This window comes from Salvelinus namaycush, chromosome 42 (assembly GCF_016432855.1).
Source record: "Salvelinus namaycush isolate Seneca chromosome 42, SaNama_1.0, whole genome shotgun sequence".
Lineage (NCBI taxonomy): Eukaryota > Metazoa > Chordata > Actinopteri > Salmoniformes > Salmonidae > Salvelinus > Salvelinus namaycush.
In genome coordinates this window covers 19,642,276-19,661,167 of record NC_052348.1, presented here as the reverse complement: position 1 = coordinate 19,661,167, position 18,892 = coordinate 19,642,276, and the positions used below count along the sequence as shown (strand labels likewise).

The 18,892-nt window shown below is 52.6% G+C and overlaps 1 protein-coding gene across 1 annotated transcript in view; it reads left to right on the top strand.

Annotated features, from left to right (window-relative positions):
• LOC120034682 (clathrin interactor 1-like) overlaps positions 1–18,892 on the top strand; it is a 37,285-nt gene that overhangs the window by 11,915 nt on the left and 6,478 nt on the right. The window contains exons 5-8 of the mRNA XM_038981286.1: positions 7,273–7,443; positions 16,226–16,421; positions 17,775–17,997; positions 18,137–18,230. Coding sequence (XP_038837214.1) covers positions 7,273–7,443; positions 16,226–16,421; positions 17,775–17,997; positions 18,137–18,230 — 684 coding nt within the window. The remainder of the gene's footprint in view (positions 1–7,272; positions 7,444–16,225; positions 16,422–17,774; positions 17,998–18,136; positions 18,231–18,892) is intronic.

The window sequence follows — 18,892 nt, the reverse complement described above, 5'->3', positions numbered from 1 at the left end:
CTCGCCGTCTGCTGTCGCGCTCTCTCTCTCGCCGTCTGCTGTCGCGCTCTCTCTCTCGCCGTCTGCTGTCGCTCTCTCTCTCTCTCGCCGTCTGCTGTCGCTCTCTCTCTCTCGCCGTCTGCTGTCGCTCTCTCTCTCTCGCCGTCTGCTGTCGCTCTCTCTCTCTCGCCGTCTGCTGTCGCTCTCTCTCTCTCGCCGTCTGCTGTCGCTCTCTCTCTCTCGCCGTCTGCTGTCGCTCTCTCTCTCTCGCCGTCTGCTGTCGCTCTCTCTCGCCGTCGCTCTCTCGCTGTCGCTCTCTCTCTCGCCGTCTGCTGTCGCTCTCTCGCTGTCGCTCTCTCGCTGTCGCTCTCTCTCTCTCTCGCCGTCTGCTGTCGCTCTCTCTCTCTCTCGCCGTCTGCTGTCGCTCTCTCTCTCTCTCGCCGTCTGCTGTCGCTCTCTCTCTCTCTCGCCGTCTGCTGTCGCTCTCTCTCTCTCTCGCCGTCTGCTGTCGCTCTCTCTCTCTCTCTCGCCGTCTGCTGTCGCTCTCTCGCCGTCTGCTGTCGCTCTCTCGCCGTCTGCTGTCGCTCTCTCTCGCCGTCTGCTGTCGCTCTCTCTCGCCGTCTGCTGTCGCTCTCTCTCGCCGTCTGCTGTCGCTCTCTCTCGCCGTCTGCTGTCGCTCTCTCTCGCCGTCTGCTGTCGCTCTCTCTCGCCGTCTGCTGTCGCTCTCTCTCGCCGTCTGCTGTCGCTCTCTCTCGCCGTCTGCTGTCGCTCTCTCTCGCCGTCTGCTGTCGCTCTCTCTCGCCGTCTGCTGTCGCTCTCTCTCGCCGTCTGCTGTCGCTCTCTCTCGCCGTCTGCTGTCGCTCTCTCTCGCCGTCTGCTGTCGCTCTCTCTCGCCGTCTGCTGTCGCTCTCTCTCGCCGTCTGCTGTCGCTCTCTCTCGCCGTCTGCTGTCGCTCTCTCTCTCGCCGTCTGCTGTCGCTCTCTCTCTCGCCGTCTGCTGTCGCTCTCTCTCTCGCCGTCTGCTGTCGCTCTCTCTCTCGCCGTCTGCTGTCGCTCTCTCTCTCGCCGTCTGCTGTCGCTCTCTCTCGCCGTCTGCTGTCGCTCTCTCTCGCCGTCTGCTGTCGCTCTCTCTCTCTCTCGCCGTCTGCTGTCGCTCTCTCTCTCTCTCGCCGTCTGCTGTCGCTCTCTCTCTCTCTCGACTGTCGCTCTCTCTCTCTCGCCGTCTGCTGTCGCTCTCGCTGTCGCTCTCGCTGTCGCGCTCTCTCTCTCGCTCTCTCTCTCGCTGTCGCTCTCGCTGTCGCTCTCTCTCTCTCGCCGTCTGCTGTCGCTCTCTCTCTCTCTCTCGCCGTCTGCTGTCGCTCTCTCTCTCGCCGTCTGCTGTCGCTCTCTCTCTCGCCGTCTGCTGTCGCTCTCTCTCTCGCCGTCTGCTGTCGCTCTCTCTCTCTCGCCGTCTGCTGTCGCTCTCTCTCTCGCCGTCTGCTGTCGCTCTCTCTCTCGCCGTCTGCTCTCGCTCTCTCTCTCGCCGTCTGCTCTCGCTCTCTCTCTCGCCGTCTGCTCTCTCTCTCTCTCTCTCGCCGTCTGCTCTCTCTCTCTCTCTCTCGCCGTCTGCTCTCTCTCTCTCTCTCTCGCCGTCTGCTCTCTCTCTCTCGCCGTCTGCTCTCTCTCTCTCGCCGTCTGCTCTCTCTCTCTCGCCGTCTGCTCTCGCTGTCGCTCTCTCTCTCTCGCTGTCGCTCTCGCTGTCGCTCTCTCTCGCTGTCGCTCTCTCTCGCCGTCTGCTGTCACTCTCTCAATTCAATTCAATTCAATTCAAGGGGCTTTATTGGCATGGGAAACATGTGTTAACATTGCCAAAGCAAGTGAGGTAGATATTATACAAAAGTGAAATAAACAATACAAATTAACAGTAAACATTACACATACAGAAGTTTCAAAACAATAAAGACATTACAAATGTTATATTATATATATATACAGTGTTGTAACAATGTACAAATGGTTAAAGCACACAAGTTAAAATAAATAAGCATAAATATGGGTTGTATTTACAATGGTGTTTGTTCTTCACTGGTTGCCCTTTTCTTGTGGCAACAGGTCACAAATCTTGCTGCTGTGATGGCACACTGTGGAATTTCTCCCAGTAGATATGGGAGTTTATCAAAATTGGATTTGTTTTCAAATTCTTTGTGGATCTGTGTAATCTGAGGGAAATATGTCTCTCTATGGTCATACATTGGGCAGGAGGTTAGGAAGTGCAGCTCAGTTTCCACCTCATTTTGTGGGCAGTGTGCACATAGCCTGTCTTCTCTTGAGAGCCATGTCTGCCTACGGCGGCCTTTCTCAATAGCAAGGCTATGCTCACTGAGTCTGTACATAGTCAAAGCTTTCCTTAAGTTTGGGTCAGTCACAGTGGTCAGGTATTCTGCCACTGTGTACTCTCTGTTTAGGGCCAAATAGCATTCTAGTTTGCTCTGTTTTTTTGTTAATTCTTTCCAATGTGTCAAGTAATTATCTTTTTGTTTTCTCATGATTTGGTTGGGTCTAATTGTGCTGTTGTCCTGGGGCTCTGTGGGGTGTGTTTGTGTTTGTGAACAGAGCCCTAGGACCAGCTTGCTTAGGGGACTCTTCTCCAGGTTCATCTCTCTGTAGGTGATGGCTTTGTTATGGAAGGTTTGGGAATCGCTTCCTTTTAGGTGGTTGTAGAATTTAACGGCTCTTTTCTGGATTTTGATAATTAGTGGGTATCGGCCTAATTCTGCTCTGCATGCATTATTTGGTGTTCTACGTTGTACACGGAGGATATTTTTGCAGAATTCTGCATGCAGAGTCTCAATTTGGTGTTTGTCCCATTTTGTGAAATCTTGGTTGGTGAGCGGACCTCTCTCTCTCTCTCGCCGTCTGCTGTCGCTCTCTCTCTCTCGCCGTCTGCTGTCGCTCTCTCTCTCTCCGTCTGCTGTCGCTCTCTCTCTCTCCGTCTGCTGTCGCTCTCTCTCTTTATCGCCGTCTGCTGTCGCTCTCTCTCGCTGTCGCTCTCTCTCTCGCTGTCGCTCTCTCTCGCTGTCGCTCTCTCTCTCGCTGTCGCTCTCTCGCTGTCGCTCTCGCTGTTGCGCTCTCTCTCTCGCTGTTGCGCTCTCTCTCTCTCGCTGTTGCGCTCTCTCTCTCTCGCTGTTGCTCTCTCTCTCTCTCTCTCGCTGTTGCTCTCTCTCTCTCTCGCTGTTGCTCTCTCTCTCTCTCGCTGTTGCTCTCTCTCTCTCTCTCTCGCTGTTGCTCTCTCTCTCTCGCTGTTGCTCTCTCTCTCTCGCTGTTGCTCTCTCTCTCTCTCGCTGTTGCTCTCTCTCTCTCTCGCCGTCTGCTGTCGCTCTCTCTCGCCGTCTGCTGTCGCTCTCTCTCTCTCCGTCTGCTGTCGCTCTCTCTCTTTATCGCCGTCTGCTGTCGCTCTCTCTCGCTGTCGCTCTCTCTCTCGCTGTCGCTCTCTCTCTCGCTGTCTCTCTCTCGCTGTCGCTCTCGCTCTCTCGCTGTTGCGCTCTCTCTCTCGCTGTTGCGCTATCTCTCTCTCGCTGTTGCGCTCTCTCTCTCTCGCTGTTGCGCTCTCTCTCTCTCGCTGTTGCGCTCTCTCTCTCTCGCTGTTGCTCTCTCTCTCTCTCGCTGTTGCTCTCTCTCTCTCGCTGTTGCTCTCTCTCTCTCGCCGTCTGCTCTCTCTCTCGCCGTCTGCTGTCGCTCTCTCTCTCTCGCCGTCTGCTGTCGCTCTCTCGCCGTCTGCTGTCGCTCTCTCGCCGTCTGCTGTCGCTCTCTCTCTCCGTCTGCTGTCGCTCTCTCTCTTTATCGCCGTCTGCTGTCGCTCTCTCTCGCTGTCGCTCTCTCTCTCGCTGTCGCTCTCTCTCGCTGTCGCTCTCTCTCGCTGTCGCTCTCTCTCTCGCTCTCTCTCTCTCTCTCTCGCTCTCTCTCTCTCGCTGTCGCTCTCTCTCTCTCGCTGTCGCTCTCTCTCTCTCGCTGTCGCTCTCTCTCTCGCTGTCGCTGTCTCTCTCTCTCGCTGTCGCTGTCTCTCTCTCTCGCTGTCGCTCTCTCTCTCTCTCGCTGTCGCTCTCTCTCTCTCGCTGTTGCTCTCTCTCTCTCTCTCTCTCGCCGTCTGCTGTCGCTCTCTCTCTCTCGCCGTCTCCTGTCGCTCTCTCTCTCTCGCCGTCTGCTGTCGCTCTCTCTCTCTCGCCGTCTGCTGTCGCTCTCGCCGTCTGCTGTCGCTCTCTCTCTCTCTCTCGCCGTCTGCTGTCGCTCTCTCTCTCGCCGTCTGCTGTCGCTCTCTCTCTCTCTCGCGCCGTCTGCTGTCGCTCTCTCTCGCCGTCTGCTGTCGCTCTCTCTCTCTCTCTCGCCGTCTGCTGTCGCTCTCTCTCGCGCCGTCTGCTGTCGCTCTCTCTCTCTCTCTCTCTCTCGCCGTCTGATGTCGCTCTCTCTCTTTCTCTCTCTCGCCGTCTGCTGTCGCTCTCTCTCTCTCTCGCCGTCTGCTGTCGCTCGCTCTCTCTCTCTCGCCGTCTGCTGTCGCTCTCTCTCTCTCGCCGTCTGCTGTCGCTCTCGCTGTCGCTCTCGCTGTCGCTCTCTCTCTCGCTGTCGCTCTCTCTCTCTCTCGCCGTCTGCTGTCGCTCTTTCTCTCTCTCTCGCTGTCGTTCTCTCTCGCTGTCGTTGTCGCTCTCTCTCGCTGTCGCTCTCGCTGTCGCTCTCTCTCTCGCTGTCGCTCTCTCTCTCGCTGTCGCTCTCTCTCTCGCCGTCGCTCTCTCTCTCGCCGTCGCTCTCTCTCTCGCCGTCGCTCTCTCTCTCGCCGTCGCTCTCTCTCGCCGTCTGCTGTCGCTTTCTCTCTCTCGCTGTCGCTTTCTCTCTCTCGCTGTCGCTCTCTCGCTGTCGCTTTCTCTCTCTCGCTGTCGCTCTCTCGCTGTCGCTTTCTCTCTCTCGCTGTCGCTCTCTCTCGCTGTCGCTCTCTCTCTCTCGCTGTCGCTCTCTCTCTCTCGCTGTCGCTCTCTCTCTCTCGCTGTCTCTCTCTCTCGCTGTCGCTCTCTCTCTCTCGCCGTCTGCTGTCGCTCTCTCTCTCTCGCCGTCTGCTGTCGCTCTCTCTCTCTCGCCGTCTGCTGTCGCTCTCTCTCTCTCGCCGTCTGCTGTCGCTCTCTCTCTCGCTGTCGCTCTCTCTCTCGCTGTCGCGCTCTCTCTCTCTCGCTGTCGCGCTCTCTCTCTCTCGCTGTCGCGCTCTCTCTCTCTCGCTGTCGCGCTCTCTCTCTCGCTGTCGCGCTCTCTCTCTCTCGCTGTCGCGCTCTCTCTCTCTCGCTGTCGCGCTCTCTCTCTCTCGCTGTCGCGCTCTCTCTCTCTCGCTGTCGCGCTCTCTCTCGCTGTCGCTCTCGCTCTCGCCGTCTGCTGTCGCTCTCTCTCTCTCTCTCGCCGTCTGCTGTCGCTCTCTCGCTGTCGCTCTCTCTCTCTCGCTGTCGCTCTCTCTCTCTCGCTGTCGCTCTCTCGCTGTCGCTCTCTCTCTCTCTCTCTCGCCGTCTGCTGTCGCTCTCTCTCTCTCGCCGTCTGCTGTCGCTCTCTCTCTCTCGCCGTCTGCTGTCGCTCTCTCGCTGTCGCTCTCTCTCTCGCTGTTGCTCTCTCTCTCTCTCGCTGTTGCTCTCTCTCTCTCTCGCTGTTGCTCTCTCTCTCGCTCTCTCTCTCGCCGTCTGCTGTCGCTCTCTCTCTCTCGCCGTCTGCTGTCGCTCTCTCTCTCTCGCCGTCTGCTGTCGCTCTCTCTCTCTCTCTCGCCGTCTGCTGTCGCTCTCTCTCTCTCTCGCCGTCTGCTGTCGCTCTCTCTCTCTCTCGCCGTCTGCTGTCGCTCTCTCTCTCTCTCGCCGTCTGCTGTCGCTCTCTCTCTCGCCGTCTGCTGTCGCGCTCTCTCTCTCGCCGTCTGCTGTCGCGCTCTCTCTCTCGCCGTCTGCTGTCGCGCTCTCTCTCTCGCCGTCTGCTGTCGCTCTCTCTCTCTCGCCGTCTGCTGTCGCGCTCTCTCTCTCTCGCTGTCGCGCTCTCTCTCTCTCGCTGTCGCGCTCTCTCTCTCTCGCTGTCGCGCTCTCTCTCTCTCGCTGTCGCGCTCTCTCTCTCTCGCTGTCGCGCTCTCTCTCTCTCGCTGTCGCGCTCTCTCTCTCTCGCTGTCGCGCTCTCTCGCTCTCGCCGTCTGCTGTCGCTCTCGCCGTCTGCTGTCGCTCTCTCTCGCTGTCGCTCTCTCTCGCCGTCTGCTGTCGCTCTCTCTCTCTCGCCGTCTGCTGTCGCTCTCTCTCTCTCGCCGTCTGCTGTCGCTCTCTCTCTCTCGCCGTCTGCTGTCGCTCTCTCTCTCTCGCCGTCTGCTGTCGCTCTCTCTCTCGCCGTCTGCTGTCGCTCTCTCTCTCGCCGTCTGCTGTCGCTCTCTCTCTCGCCGTCTGCTGTCGCTCTCTCTCTCGCCGTCTGCTGTCGCTCTCTCTCTCGCCGTCTGCTGTCGCTCTCTCTCTCGCCGTCTGCTGTCGCTCTCTCTCTCGCCGTCTGCTGTCGCTCTCTCGCCGTCTGCTGTCGCTCTCTCTCTCGCCGTCTGCTGTCGCTCTCTCTCTCGCCGTCTGCTGTCGCTCTTGCTGTCTGCTCTCGCTGTCTGCTCTCGCTGTCTGCTCTCGCTCTCTCTCGCTGTCTCTCTCTCTCGCTGTCTGCTCTCGCTGTCTGCTCTCGCTCTCTCTCGCTGTCTCTCTCTCTCTCGCTGTCTCTCTCTCTCTCGCTGTCTCTCTCTCTCTCTCGCTGTGTCGCTCTCTCTCGCTGTCTGCTGTCTCTCTCTCGCTGTCTGCTGTCTCTCTCTCGCTGTCTGCTGTCGCTCTCTCTCGCTGTCTGCTGTCGCTCTCTCTCACTGTCTGCTGTCGCTCTCTCTTGCTGTCGCTCTGTCTCTCTCTCCCATCTTTCTCTTGACTGTGGAGTAGAATCCGTGTTAACTGTCCTCAGTAAATCTCTGTATGAGTGTTTTGTAATGAAGTGTTAGTTTAGAACCAGACAAAGGGGCCAGTGTTCAGTCAGTGTTGTAGCATTCATGAAGAGATGGAGCCCTAAGCACTGCTTAAACCACAAGCAGCTCTACCACACACTGCTCTGCTCCAAAGCAGAGGTAAATCACTCCCCTCACCACCACGTAGTGTGAACCCAGACTGACAGACTGTTTAACAAGGCTACTCACCACAACTACTGTACACGTTTATTATTCACACACTGCTGTGGACTTGTTCTGCATTTTGTCTTCTGAAAACATCCCACCTGACATTCTGAATACACTGATCCGTCTGTGTAGATGAGAACGGTAAGGACCAGGGAGTGAACGTGCGTCAGAAGGTGAAGGACATGGTGGATCTGATCCAGGATGATGATAGACTGAGAGAGGAGAGGAAGAAGGCAAAGAAGAACAAAGACAAATACATCGGCGTGTCCTCTGACAGTACGGGGGGAGGATTCAGCAGATACAGTAAGTCCTCTGACAGTATGGGGGGAGGATTCAGCAGATACAGTAAGTCCTCTGACAGTATGGGGGGAGGCTTCAGCAGATACAGTAAGTCCTCTGACAGTATGGGGGGAGGCTTCAGCAGATACAGTAAGTCCTCTGACAGTATGGGGGGAGGCTTCAGCAGATACAGTAAGTCCTCTGACAGTATGGGGGGAGGGTTCAGCAGATACAGTAAGTCCTCTGACAGTATGGGGGGAGGGTTCAGCAGATACAGTAAGTCCTCTGACAGTATGGGGGGAGGATTCAGCAGATACAGTAAGTCCTCTGACAGTATGGGGGGAGGATTCAGCAGATACAGTAAGTCCTCTGACAGTATGGGGGGAGGATTCAGCAGATACAGTAAGTCCTCTGACAGTATGGGGGGAGGATTCAGCAGATACAGTAAGTCCTCTGACAGTATGGGGGGAGGGTTCAGCAGATACAGTAAGTCCTCTGACAGTATGGGGGGAGGATTCAGCAGATACAGTAAGTCCTCTGACAGTATGGGGGGAGGGTTCAGCAGATACAGTAAGTCCTCTGACAGTATGGGGGGAGGGTTCAGCAGATACAGTAAGTCCTCTGACAGTATGGGGGGAGGGTTCAGCAGATACAGTAAGTCCTCTGACAGTATGGGGGGAGGGTTCAGCAGATACAGTAAGTCCTCTGACAGTATGGGGGGAGGGTTCAGCAGATACAGTAAGTCCTCTGACAGTATGGGGGGAGGGTTCAGCAGATACAGTAAGTCCTCTGACAGTATGGGGGGAGGATTCAGCAGATACAGTAAGTCCTCTGACAGTATGGGGGGAGGGTTCAGCAGATACAGTAAGTCCTCTGACAGTATGGGGGGAGGCTTCAGCAGATACAGTAAGTCCTCTGACAGTATGGGGGGAGGGATTCAGCAGATACAGTAAGTCCTCTGACAGTATGGGGGGAGGTTCAGCAGATACAGTAAGTCCTCTGACAGTATGGGGGGAGGGTTCAGCAGATACAGTAAGTCCTCTGACAGTATGGGGGGAGGGTTCAGCAGATACAGTAAGTCCTCTGACAGTATGGGGGGAGGGTTCAGCAGATACAGTAAGTCCTCTGACAGTATGGGGGGAGGGTTCAGCAGATACAGTAAGTCCTCTGACAGTATGGGGGGAGGGTTCAGCAGATACAGTAAGTCCTCTGACAGTATGGGGGGAGGGTTCAGCAGATACAGTAAGTCCTCTGACAGTATGGGGGGAGGGTTCAGCAGATACAGTAAGTCCTCTGACAGTATGGGGGGAGGGTTCAGCAGATACAGTAAGTCCTCTGACAGTATGGGGGGAGGGTTCAGCAGATACAGTAAGTCCTCTGACAGTATGGGGGGAGGGTTCAGCAGATACAGTAAGTCCTCTGACAGTATGGGGGGAGGGTTCAGCAGATACAGTAAGTCCTCTGACAGTATGGGGGGGAGGGTTCAGCAGATACAGTAAGTCCTCTGACAGTATGGGGGGAGGGTTCAGCAGATACAGTAAGTCCTCTGACAGTATGGGGGGAGGGTTCAGCAGATACAGTAAGTCCTCTGACAGTATGGGGGGAGGGTTCAGCAGATACAGTAAGTCCTCTGACAGTATGGGGGGAGGGTTCAGCAGATACAGTAAGTCCTCTGACAGTATGGGGGGAGGGTTCAGCAGATACAGTAAGTCCTCTGACAGTATGGGGGGAGGGTTCAGCAGATACAGTAAGTCCTCTGACAGTATGGGGGGAGGGTTCAGCAGATACAGTAAGTCCTCTGACAGTATGGGGGGAGGGTTCAGCAGATACAGTAAGTCCTCTGACAGTATGGGGGGAGGGTTCAGCAGATACAGTAAGTCCTCTGACAGTATGGGGGGAGGGTTCAGCAGATACAGTAAGTCCTCTGACAGTATGGGGGGAGGGTTCAGCAGATACAGTAAGTCCTCTGACAGTATGGGGGGAGGGTTCAGCAGATACAGTAAGTCCTCTGACAGTATGGGGGGAGGGTTCAGCAGATACAGTAAGTCCTCTGACAGTATGGGGGGAGGGTTCAGCAGATACAGTAAGTCCTCTGACAGTATGGGGGGAGGGTTCAGCAGATACAGTAAGTCCTCTGACAGTATGGGGGGAGGGTTCAGCAGATACAGTAAGTCCTCTGACAGTATGGGGGGAGGGTTCAGCAGATACAGTAAGTCCTCTGACAGTATGGGGGGAGGGTTCAGCAGATACAGTAAGTCCTCTGACAGTATGGGGGGAGGGTTCAGCAGATACAGTAAGTCCTCTGACAGTATGGGGGGAGGGTTCAGCAGATACAGTAAGTCCTCTGACAGTATGGGGGGAGGGTTCAGCAGATACAGTAAGTCCTCTGACAGTATGGGGGGAGGGTTCAGCAGATACAGTAAGTCCTCTGACAGTATGGGGGGAGGGTTCAGCAGATACAGTAAGTCCTCTGACAGTATGGGGGGAGGGTTCAGCAGATACAGTAAGTCCTCTGACAGTATGGGGGGAGGGTTCAGCAGATACAGTAAGTCCTCTGACAGTATGGGGGGAGGGTTCAGCAGATACAGTAAGTCCTCTGACAGTATGGGGGGAGGGTTCAGCAGATACAGTAAGTCCTCTGACAGTATGGGGGGAGGGTTCAGCAGATACAGTAAGTCCTCTGACAGTATGGGGGGAGGGTTCAGCAGATACAGTAAGTCCTCTGACAGTATGGGGGGAGGGTTCAGCAGATACAGTAAGTCCTCTGACAGTATGGGGGGAGGGTTCAGCAGATACAGTAAGTCCTCTGACAGTATGGGGGGAGGGTTCAGCAGATACAGTAAGTCCTCTGACAGTATGGGGGGAGGGTTCAGCAGATACAGTAAGTCCTCTGACAGTATGGGGGGAGGGTTCAGCAGATACAGTAAGTCCTCTGACAGTATGGGGGGAGGGTTCAGCAGATACAGTAAGTCCTCTGACAGTATGGGGGGAGGGTTCAGCAGATACAGTAAGTCCTCTGACAGTATGGGGGGAGGGTTCAGCAGATACAGTAAGTCCTCTGACAGTATGGGGGGAGGGTTCAGCAGATACAGTAAGTCCTCTGACAGTATGGGGGGAGGGTTCAGCAGATACAGTAAGTCCTCTGACAGTATGGGGGGAGGGTTCAGCAGATACAGTAAGTCCTCTGACAGTATGGGGGGAGGGTTCAGCAGATACAGTAAGTCCTCTGACAGTATGGGGGGAGGGTTCAGCAGATACAGTAAGTCCTCTGACAGTATGGGGGGAGGGTTCAGCAGATACAGTAAGTCCTCTGACAGTATGGGGGGAGGGTTCAGCAGATACAGTAAGTCCTCTGACAGTATGGGGGGAGGGTTCAGCAGATACAGTAAGTCCTCTGACAGTATGGGGGGAGGGTTCAGCAGATACAGTAAGTCCTCTGACAGTATGGGGGAGGTTCAGCAGATACAGTAAGTCCTCTGACAGTATGGGGGGAGGGTTCAGCAGATACAGTAAGTCCTCTGACAGTATGGGGGGAGGGTTCAGCAGATACAGTAAGTCCTCTGACAGTATGGGGGGAGGGTTCAGCAGATACAGTAAGTCCTCTGACAGTATGGGGGGAGGGTTCAGCAGATACAGTAAGTCCTCTGACAGTATGGGGGGAGGGTTCAGCAGATACAGTAAGTCCTCTGACAGTATGGGGGGAGGGTTCAGCAGATACAGTAAGTCCTCTGACAGTATGGGGGGAGGGTTCAGCAGATACAGTAAGTCCTCTGACAGTATGGGGGGAGGGTTCAGCAGATACAGTAAGTCCTCTGACAGTATGGGGGGAGGGTTCAGCAGATACAGTAAGTCCTCTGACAGTATGGGGGGAGGGTTCAGCAGATACAGTAAGTCCTCTGACAGTATGGGGGGAGGGTTCAGCAGATACAGTAAGTCCTCTGACAGTATGGGGGGAGGGTTCAGCAGATACAGTAAGTCCTCTGACAGTATGGGGGGAGGGTTCAGCAGATACAGTAAGTCCTCTGACAGTATGGGGGAGGGTTCAGCAGATACAGTAAGTCCTCTGACAGTATGGGGGGAGGGTTCAGCAGATACAGTAAGTCCTCTGACAGTATGGGGGGAGGGTTCAGCAGATACAGTAAGTCCTCTGACAGTATGGGGGGAGGGTTCAGCAGATACAGTAAGTCCTCTGACAGTATGGGGGGAGGGTTCAGCAGATACAGTAAGTCCTCTGACAGTATGGGGGGAGGGTTCAGCAGATACAGTAAGTCCTCTGACAGTATGGGGGGAGGGTTCAGCAGATACAGTAAGTCCTCTGACAGTATGGGGGGAGGGTTCAGCAGATACAGTAAGTCCTCTGACAGTATGGGGGGAGGGTTCAGCAGATACAGTAAGTCCTCTGACAGTATGGGGGAGGGTTCAGCAGATACAGTAAGTCCTCTGACAGTATGGGGGGAGGGTTCAGCAGATACAGTAAGTCCTCTGACAGTATGGGGGGAGGGTTCAGCAGATACAGTAAGTCCTCTGACAGTATGGGGGGAGGGTTCAGCAGATACAGTAAGTCCTCTGACAGTATGGGGGGAGGGTTCAGCAGATACAGTAAGTCCTCTGACAGTATGGGGGGAGGGTTCAGCAGATACAGTAAGTCCTCTGACAGTATGGGGGGAGGGTTCAGCAGATACAGTAAGTCCTCTGACAGTATGGGGGGAGGGTTCAGCAGATACAGTAAGTCCTCTGACAGTATGGGGGGAGGGTTCAGCAGATACAGTAAGTCCTCTGACAGTATGGGGGGAGGGTTCAGCAGATACAGTAAGTCCTCTGACAGTATGGGGGGAGGGTTCAGCAGATACAGTAAGTCCTCTGACAGTATGGGGGGAGGGTTCAGCAGATACAGTAAGTCCTCTGACAGTATGGGGGGAGGGTTCAGCAGATACAGTAAGTCCTCTGACAGTATGGGGGGAGGGTTCAGCAGATACAGTAAGTCCTCTGACAGTATGGGGGGAGGGTTCAGCAGATACAGTAAGTCCTCTGACAGTATGGGGGGAGGGTTCAGCAGATACAGTAAGTCCTCTGACAGTATGGGGGGAGGGTTCAGCAGATACAGTAAGTCCTCTGACAGTATGGGGGGAGGGTTCAGCAGATACAGTAAGTCCTCTGACAGTATGGGGGGAGGGTTCAGCAGATACAGTAAGTCCTCTGACAGTATGGGGGGAGGGTTCAGCAGATACAGTAAGTCCTCTGACAGTATGGGGGGAGGGTTCAGCAGATACAGTAAGTCCTCTGACAGTATGGGGGGAGGGTTCAGCAGATACAGTAAGTCCTCTGACAGTATGGGGGGAGGGTTCAGCAGATACAGTAAGTCCTCTGACAGTATGGGGGGAGGGTTCAGCAGATACAGTAAGTCCTCTGACAGTATGGGGGAGGGTTCAGCAGATACAGTAAGTCCTCTGACAGTATGGGGGGAGGGTTCAGCAGATACAGTAAGTCCTCTGACAGTATGGGGGGAGGGTTCAGCAGATACAGTAAGTCCTCTGACAGTATGGGGGGAGGGTTCAGCAGATACAGTAAGTCCTCTGACAGTATGGGGGGAGGGTTCAGCAGATACAGTAAGTCCTCTGACAGTATGGGGGGAGGGTTCAGCAGATACAGTAAGTCCTCTGACAGTATGGGGGGAGGGTTCAGCAGATACAGTAAGTCCTCTGACAGTATGGGGGGAGGGTTCAGCAGATACAGTAAGTCCTCTGACAGTATGGGGGGAGGGTTCAGCAGATACAGTAAGTCCTCTGACAGTATGGGGGGAGGGTTCAGCAGATACAGTAAGTCCTCTGACAGTATGGGGGGAGGGTTCAGCAGATACAGTAAGTCCTCTGACAGTATGGGGGGAGGGTTCAGCAGATACAGTAAGTCCTCTGACAGTATGGGGGGAGGGTTCAGCAGATACAGTAAGTCCTCTGACAGTATGGGGGGAGGGTTCAGCAGATACAGTAAGTCCTCTGACAGTATGGGGGGAGGCTTCAGCAGATACAGTAAGTCCTCTGACAGTATGGGGGGAGGCTTCAGCAGATACAGTAAGTCCTCTGACAGTATGGGGGGAGGCTTCAGCAGATACAGTAAGTCCTCTGACAGTATGGGGGGAGGCTTCAGCAGATACAGTAAGTCCTCTGACAGTATGGGGGGAGGCTTCAGCAGATACAGTAAGTCCTCTGACAGTATGGGGGGAGGCTTCAGCAGATACAGTAAGTCCTCTGACAGTATGGGGGGAGGCTTCAGCAGATACAGTAAGTCCTCTGACAGTATGGGGGGAGGCTTCAGCAGATACAGTAAGTCCTCTGACAGTATGGGGGGAGGCTTCAGCAGATACAGTAAGTCCTCTGACAGTATGGGGGGAGGCTTCAGCCGATACAGTAAGTCCTCTGACAGTATGGGGGGAGGGTTCAGCCGATACAGGAAGTCCTCTGACAGTATGGGGGGAGGGTTCAGCCGATACAGGAAGTCCTCTGACAGTATGGGGGGAGGGTTCAGCAGATACAGGAAGTCCTCTGACAGTATGGGGGGAGGGTTCAGCAGATACAGGAAGTCCTCTGACAGTATGGGGGGAGGCTTCAGCAGATACAGTAAGTCCTCTGACAGTATGGGGGGAGGCTTCAGCAGATACAGTAAGTCCTCTGACAGTATGGGGGGAGGCTTCAGCAGATACAGTAAGTCCTCTGACAGTATGGGGGGAGGCTTCAGCAGATACAGTAAGTCCTCTGACAGTATGGGGGGAGGCTTCAGCAGATACAGTAAGTCCTCTGACAGTATGGGGGGAGGCTTCAGCAGATACAGTAAGTCCTCTGACAGTATGGGGGGAGGCTTCAGCAGATACAGTAAGTCCTCTGACAGTATGGGGGGAGGCTTCAGCAGATACAGTAAGTCCTCTGACAGTATGGGGGGAGGGTTCAGCAGATACAGTAAGTCCTCTGACAGTATGGGGGGAGGGTTCAGCAGATACAGTAAGTCCTCTGACAGTATGGGGGGAGGGTTCAGCCGATACAGGAAGTCCTCTGACAGTATGGGGGGAGGGTTCAGCCGATACAGTAAGTCCTCTGACAGTATGGGGGGAGGCTTCAGGATGTCAATCTGGAACACAAACAGACATACATTGGAGTGTCCTCTGATCTTATAAAGGGCATACTCACAATCCTTCTCTCCCCTCTCTTTCTCGCTCTCCACCCTCACTCTCAATTCAATTTAAGGGCTTTGTTGGCATGGGAAACATGTTTACATTGCCAAAGCAAGTGAAGTAGATAATAAAAAATTAACTGTAAACATTAGACTTCCAAAAGAATAAGAACATTTTAAATGTCTTGTAATGTGTTGTAATGATATGCAAATAGTTAAAGTACAAAAGGGAAAATAATTAAACATAAATATGGGTTGTATTTACAATGGTGTTTGTTCACTGGTTGCCCTTTTCTTGTGGCATCAGGTCACAAATCTTGCTGCTGTGATGGAACACTGTGGTATTTCACCCAATAGATATGGGAGTTTATCAAAATTGGATTTGTGTTTGAATTCTTTGTGGATCTGTGTAATCTGAGGGAAATATGTGTCTCTAATATGGTCATACATTTGACAGGAGGTTAGGAAGTGCAGCTCAGTTTCCACCTCATTTTGTGGGCAGTGTGCACATAGCCTGTCTTCTCTTGAGAGCCAGGTCTGCCTACGGCGGCCTTTCTCAATAGCAAGGCTATGCTCAGAGTCTGTACATAGTCAAAGCTTTCCTTAAGTTTGGGTCAGTCACAGTGGTCAGATATTCTGCCACTGTGTACTCTCTGTTTAGGGCCAAATAGCATTCTAGTTTGCTGTGTTTTTTTGTAATTTCTTTCCAATGTGTCAAGTAATTATCTTTTTGTTTTCTCATGATTTGGTTGGGTCTAATTGTGTTGCTGTCCTGGGGCTCTGTGGGGTCTGTTTGTGTTTGTGAACAGAGCCCTAGGACCTGTTTGCTTAGGGGACTTTCTCCAGGTTTATTTCTCTGTAGGTTATGGCTTTGTTATGGAAGGTTTGGGAATCACTTCATTTTAGGTGGTTGTAGAATTTATCGTCTCTTTTCTGTATTTTGATAATTGGCGTGTAACGGCCTAATTCTGCTCTGCATGCATTATTTGGTGTTCTACGTTGTACACGGAGGATATTTTTGCAGAATTCTGCATGCAGACTCTCAATTTGGCGTTTGTCCCATTTTGTGAATTCTTGGTTGGTGAGCGGACCCCAGACCTCACAACCATAAAGGGCAATGGGTTCTATAATTGATTCAAGTATTTTTTTTGCCAGATTCTAATTGGTATGTCGAATTTTATGTTCCTTTTGATGGCATAGAAGGCCCTTCTTGCCTTGTCTCTCAGATCGTTCACAGCTTTGTGGAAGTTACCTGTGGCGCTGATGTTTCGGCCGAGGTATGTATATATTTTTTTCTGTGCTCTAGGGCAACAGTGTCTAGAGGGAATTTGTATTTGTAGTCCTGGCGACTGGACCTTTTTTGGAACACCATTATTTTGTCTTACTGAGATTTACTGTCAGGGCCCACGTTTGACAGAATCTGTGCAGAAGATCTAGGTGCTGCTGTAGGGCCTCCTTGGTTGGTGACAGAAGCACCAGATCAACAGTAGACATTTGACTTCAGATTCTAGTCGTGTGAGTCCGGGTGCTGCAGACTGTTCTAGTGCCCTCGCCAATTTGTTGATATACATCTCTCTCCCCCCCCCCCCCCCTTTCACCTTCCCCCTCTCTCTCTCCTCCCCTCTCTCTCTCTCTGCCTCTCTAGCGAGTGACCGGTATGATTCTGGTGGTAATGAGGGAAGCAGCAGAGGGAAGTGGGATGAGGACTGGAAGAGAGACCAAGGCCAGTTTCCCTTCAGTGAGAAACTGGGAGAGATCAGTGATAAGATTGGCAGCACCATCGACGACACCATCAACAAGTTCAAGAAGCAGAGCAGAGATGACTCACCAGACAGATTCAGGTAAGGAGAGAGTTGATTCACCAGACAGATTCAGGTAAGGAGAGAGGTTATAATGTTTATGGATGTGACTGACGAAGTAACGGGAGGTATAGCCATCTATATTAAAAATAGATGTGTGGTTACTGAACTAAGACATTTTTTTTACTTTTTAAAACTGCAGTTATCGAAACCTGTGAACTTTAGATGTAATAGGATGTTATAGACCTGCAACAGTAGAATCCCTGGATTCTCTGTCTGGACTGATGCGTGGTTGGGGGGGAAATGAAATGGTCCTTATGGGCGATTTTCAACTGGGACTGGTTTCAACTGGGACTGGTTTCAACTGGGACTGGTTTCAACTGGGACTGGTTTCAACTGGGACTGGTTTCAACTGGGACTGGTTATCTCCAAACTCTGAGGCCATAAGAGGACTGTGCATTTGAAACTTGTGCTTAATGCAAGGAAAACAAAATGTATGGTTTTTCGCTTCTCTGAAAGTTAACACCTACAGGTTTTAACTCTAAAAGGCCAGGGTCATGACAGGGTCATCTCCTATAAGTATCTTGGGATTTGGTTCGATGAAAAGCTGAATTTTAAGTTGAAATTGAGTTTCTATTTTAGGAACAAATCTTGCTTTTCAATGTTAGTCAGAACGGATCTTGTTCAAAGCACTTTTATCGGTGCTGGATTATGGTGATATTGTTTATATGCAGGCCTCAGCAAGTACCTTCAACTCTGGACACGGTGTACGTATCATGATGCTTTAAGATGTATTACAAATGCTAGATCTCTCACCCATCACTGTGATGTGTATGCTGTGGTGCAGTGGACCTCTCTCTCCACCAGGAGGCTAAAGCACTGATGGAACACCTCCCTTTGTATCTCTGTTCCTCACTGACCAGATCAGTCACTCAATACAGTCTTCGTTCAGTCACTGCTGTCCTTGTCTGTTCCTAAGGCTAGAACTGACATGGGGAAACAATCTTTTTTCCAATAATGCCCCTTCATCCTGGAACATGCTTCAAAAGATATTAAAGTTAGGGGAGTTAGTGTCCTTACCTGTCAAGACTCTGACAACACTGTTTGATTAGCTGCAGTTGTTTCTAATCTTCAAATGTATCTGGAACTTGTGACACTTTGTCTTTTGTGTATTTTGTATTTTTCTGTAATATTTTACGTACACACTGCTATTTCCCTGTTTTGCCTTCTTGCCAGGTCGTCCTAGCAAAATAGGTTTTTAACCTCAGTGGCTCTAAAGGTTAAATAAACAAATATTACAGTATATCAAAAAACCTGATGTTCTGTCGTACTTTAGACCCACACTTTTTCTATTGAATTATCCCAAAAACAAAGCGTCCTCTTTGGTCTCCTTAGTGACAACGAGGAGGAGCGAAGTCGCCCGTCGCAGAATGGCCAGTCTGGGAGGTCAGTGTTCAAAGACGAGGAGGAAACCGTGACGACCAAGAGCGTCCAGATCGCCCAGGCAACAGAAACCACAGCAACCAAGAAGAGAGGCGGGGTTCCATCCAAAACTGTGTCCCTGGGAGCCGCGGCCCACTACACAGGAGACAAGAGCCCTGATACCTCTGCAAAACAGGTGTGTGCACATGCGTCCATGTGCATTCAGTCCATGCTGGTTCACTCTAGCTTATTGCTGCCATCTGGTGTTAACAGTGGACAGTGCAGTCTCGCTCCCTCTGTCTCTACTCACATCTCTCCTCTCCTCTCTGTTCCAGACTCTGTCCGCAGCAGCACCCCAGTCCTCCAGTAGTGGTCTGGCTGACCTATTGATGGTAGATACAGGACCCAGCCAGCCTGCAGCAGCCACCGGTAACTACACACACTGAGAGGACATCACGGAGGGTGAGGTAGTGTAGTTACAGGACATCACGGAGGGTTAGGGGGAAGTAGTGTAGTTACAGGACATCACGGAGGGTTAGGGGGAAGTAGTGTAGTTACAGGACATCACGGAGGGTTAGGGGGAAGTAGTGTAGTTACAGGACATCACGGAGGGTTAGGGGAAGTAGTGTAGTTACAGGACATCACGGAGGGTTAGGGGGAAGTAGTGTAGTTACAGGACATCACGGAGGGTTAGGGGGAAGTAGTGTAGTTACAGGACATCACGGAGGGTTAGGGGGAACTAGTGTAGTTACAGGACATCACGGAGGGTTAGGGGGAAGTAGTGTAGTTACAGGACATCACGGAGGGTTAGGGGAGGTAGTGTAGTTACAGGACATCACGGAGGGTTAGGGGGAGGTAGTGTAGTTACAGGACATCACGGAGGGTGAGGTAGTGTAGTTACAGGACATCACGGAGGGTTAGGGGAGGTAGTGTAGTTACAGGACATCACGGAGGGTTAGGGGGAGGTAGTGTAGTTACAGGACATCACGGAGGGTGAGGTAGTGTAGTTACAGGACATCACGGAGGGTTAGGGGGAAGTAGTGTAGTTACAGGACATCACGGAGGGTTAGGGGGAACTAGTGTAGTTACAG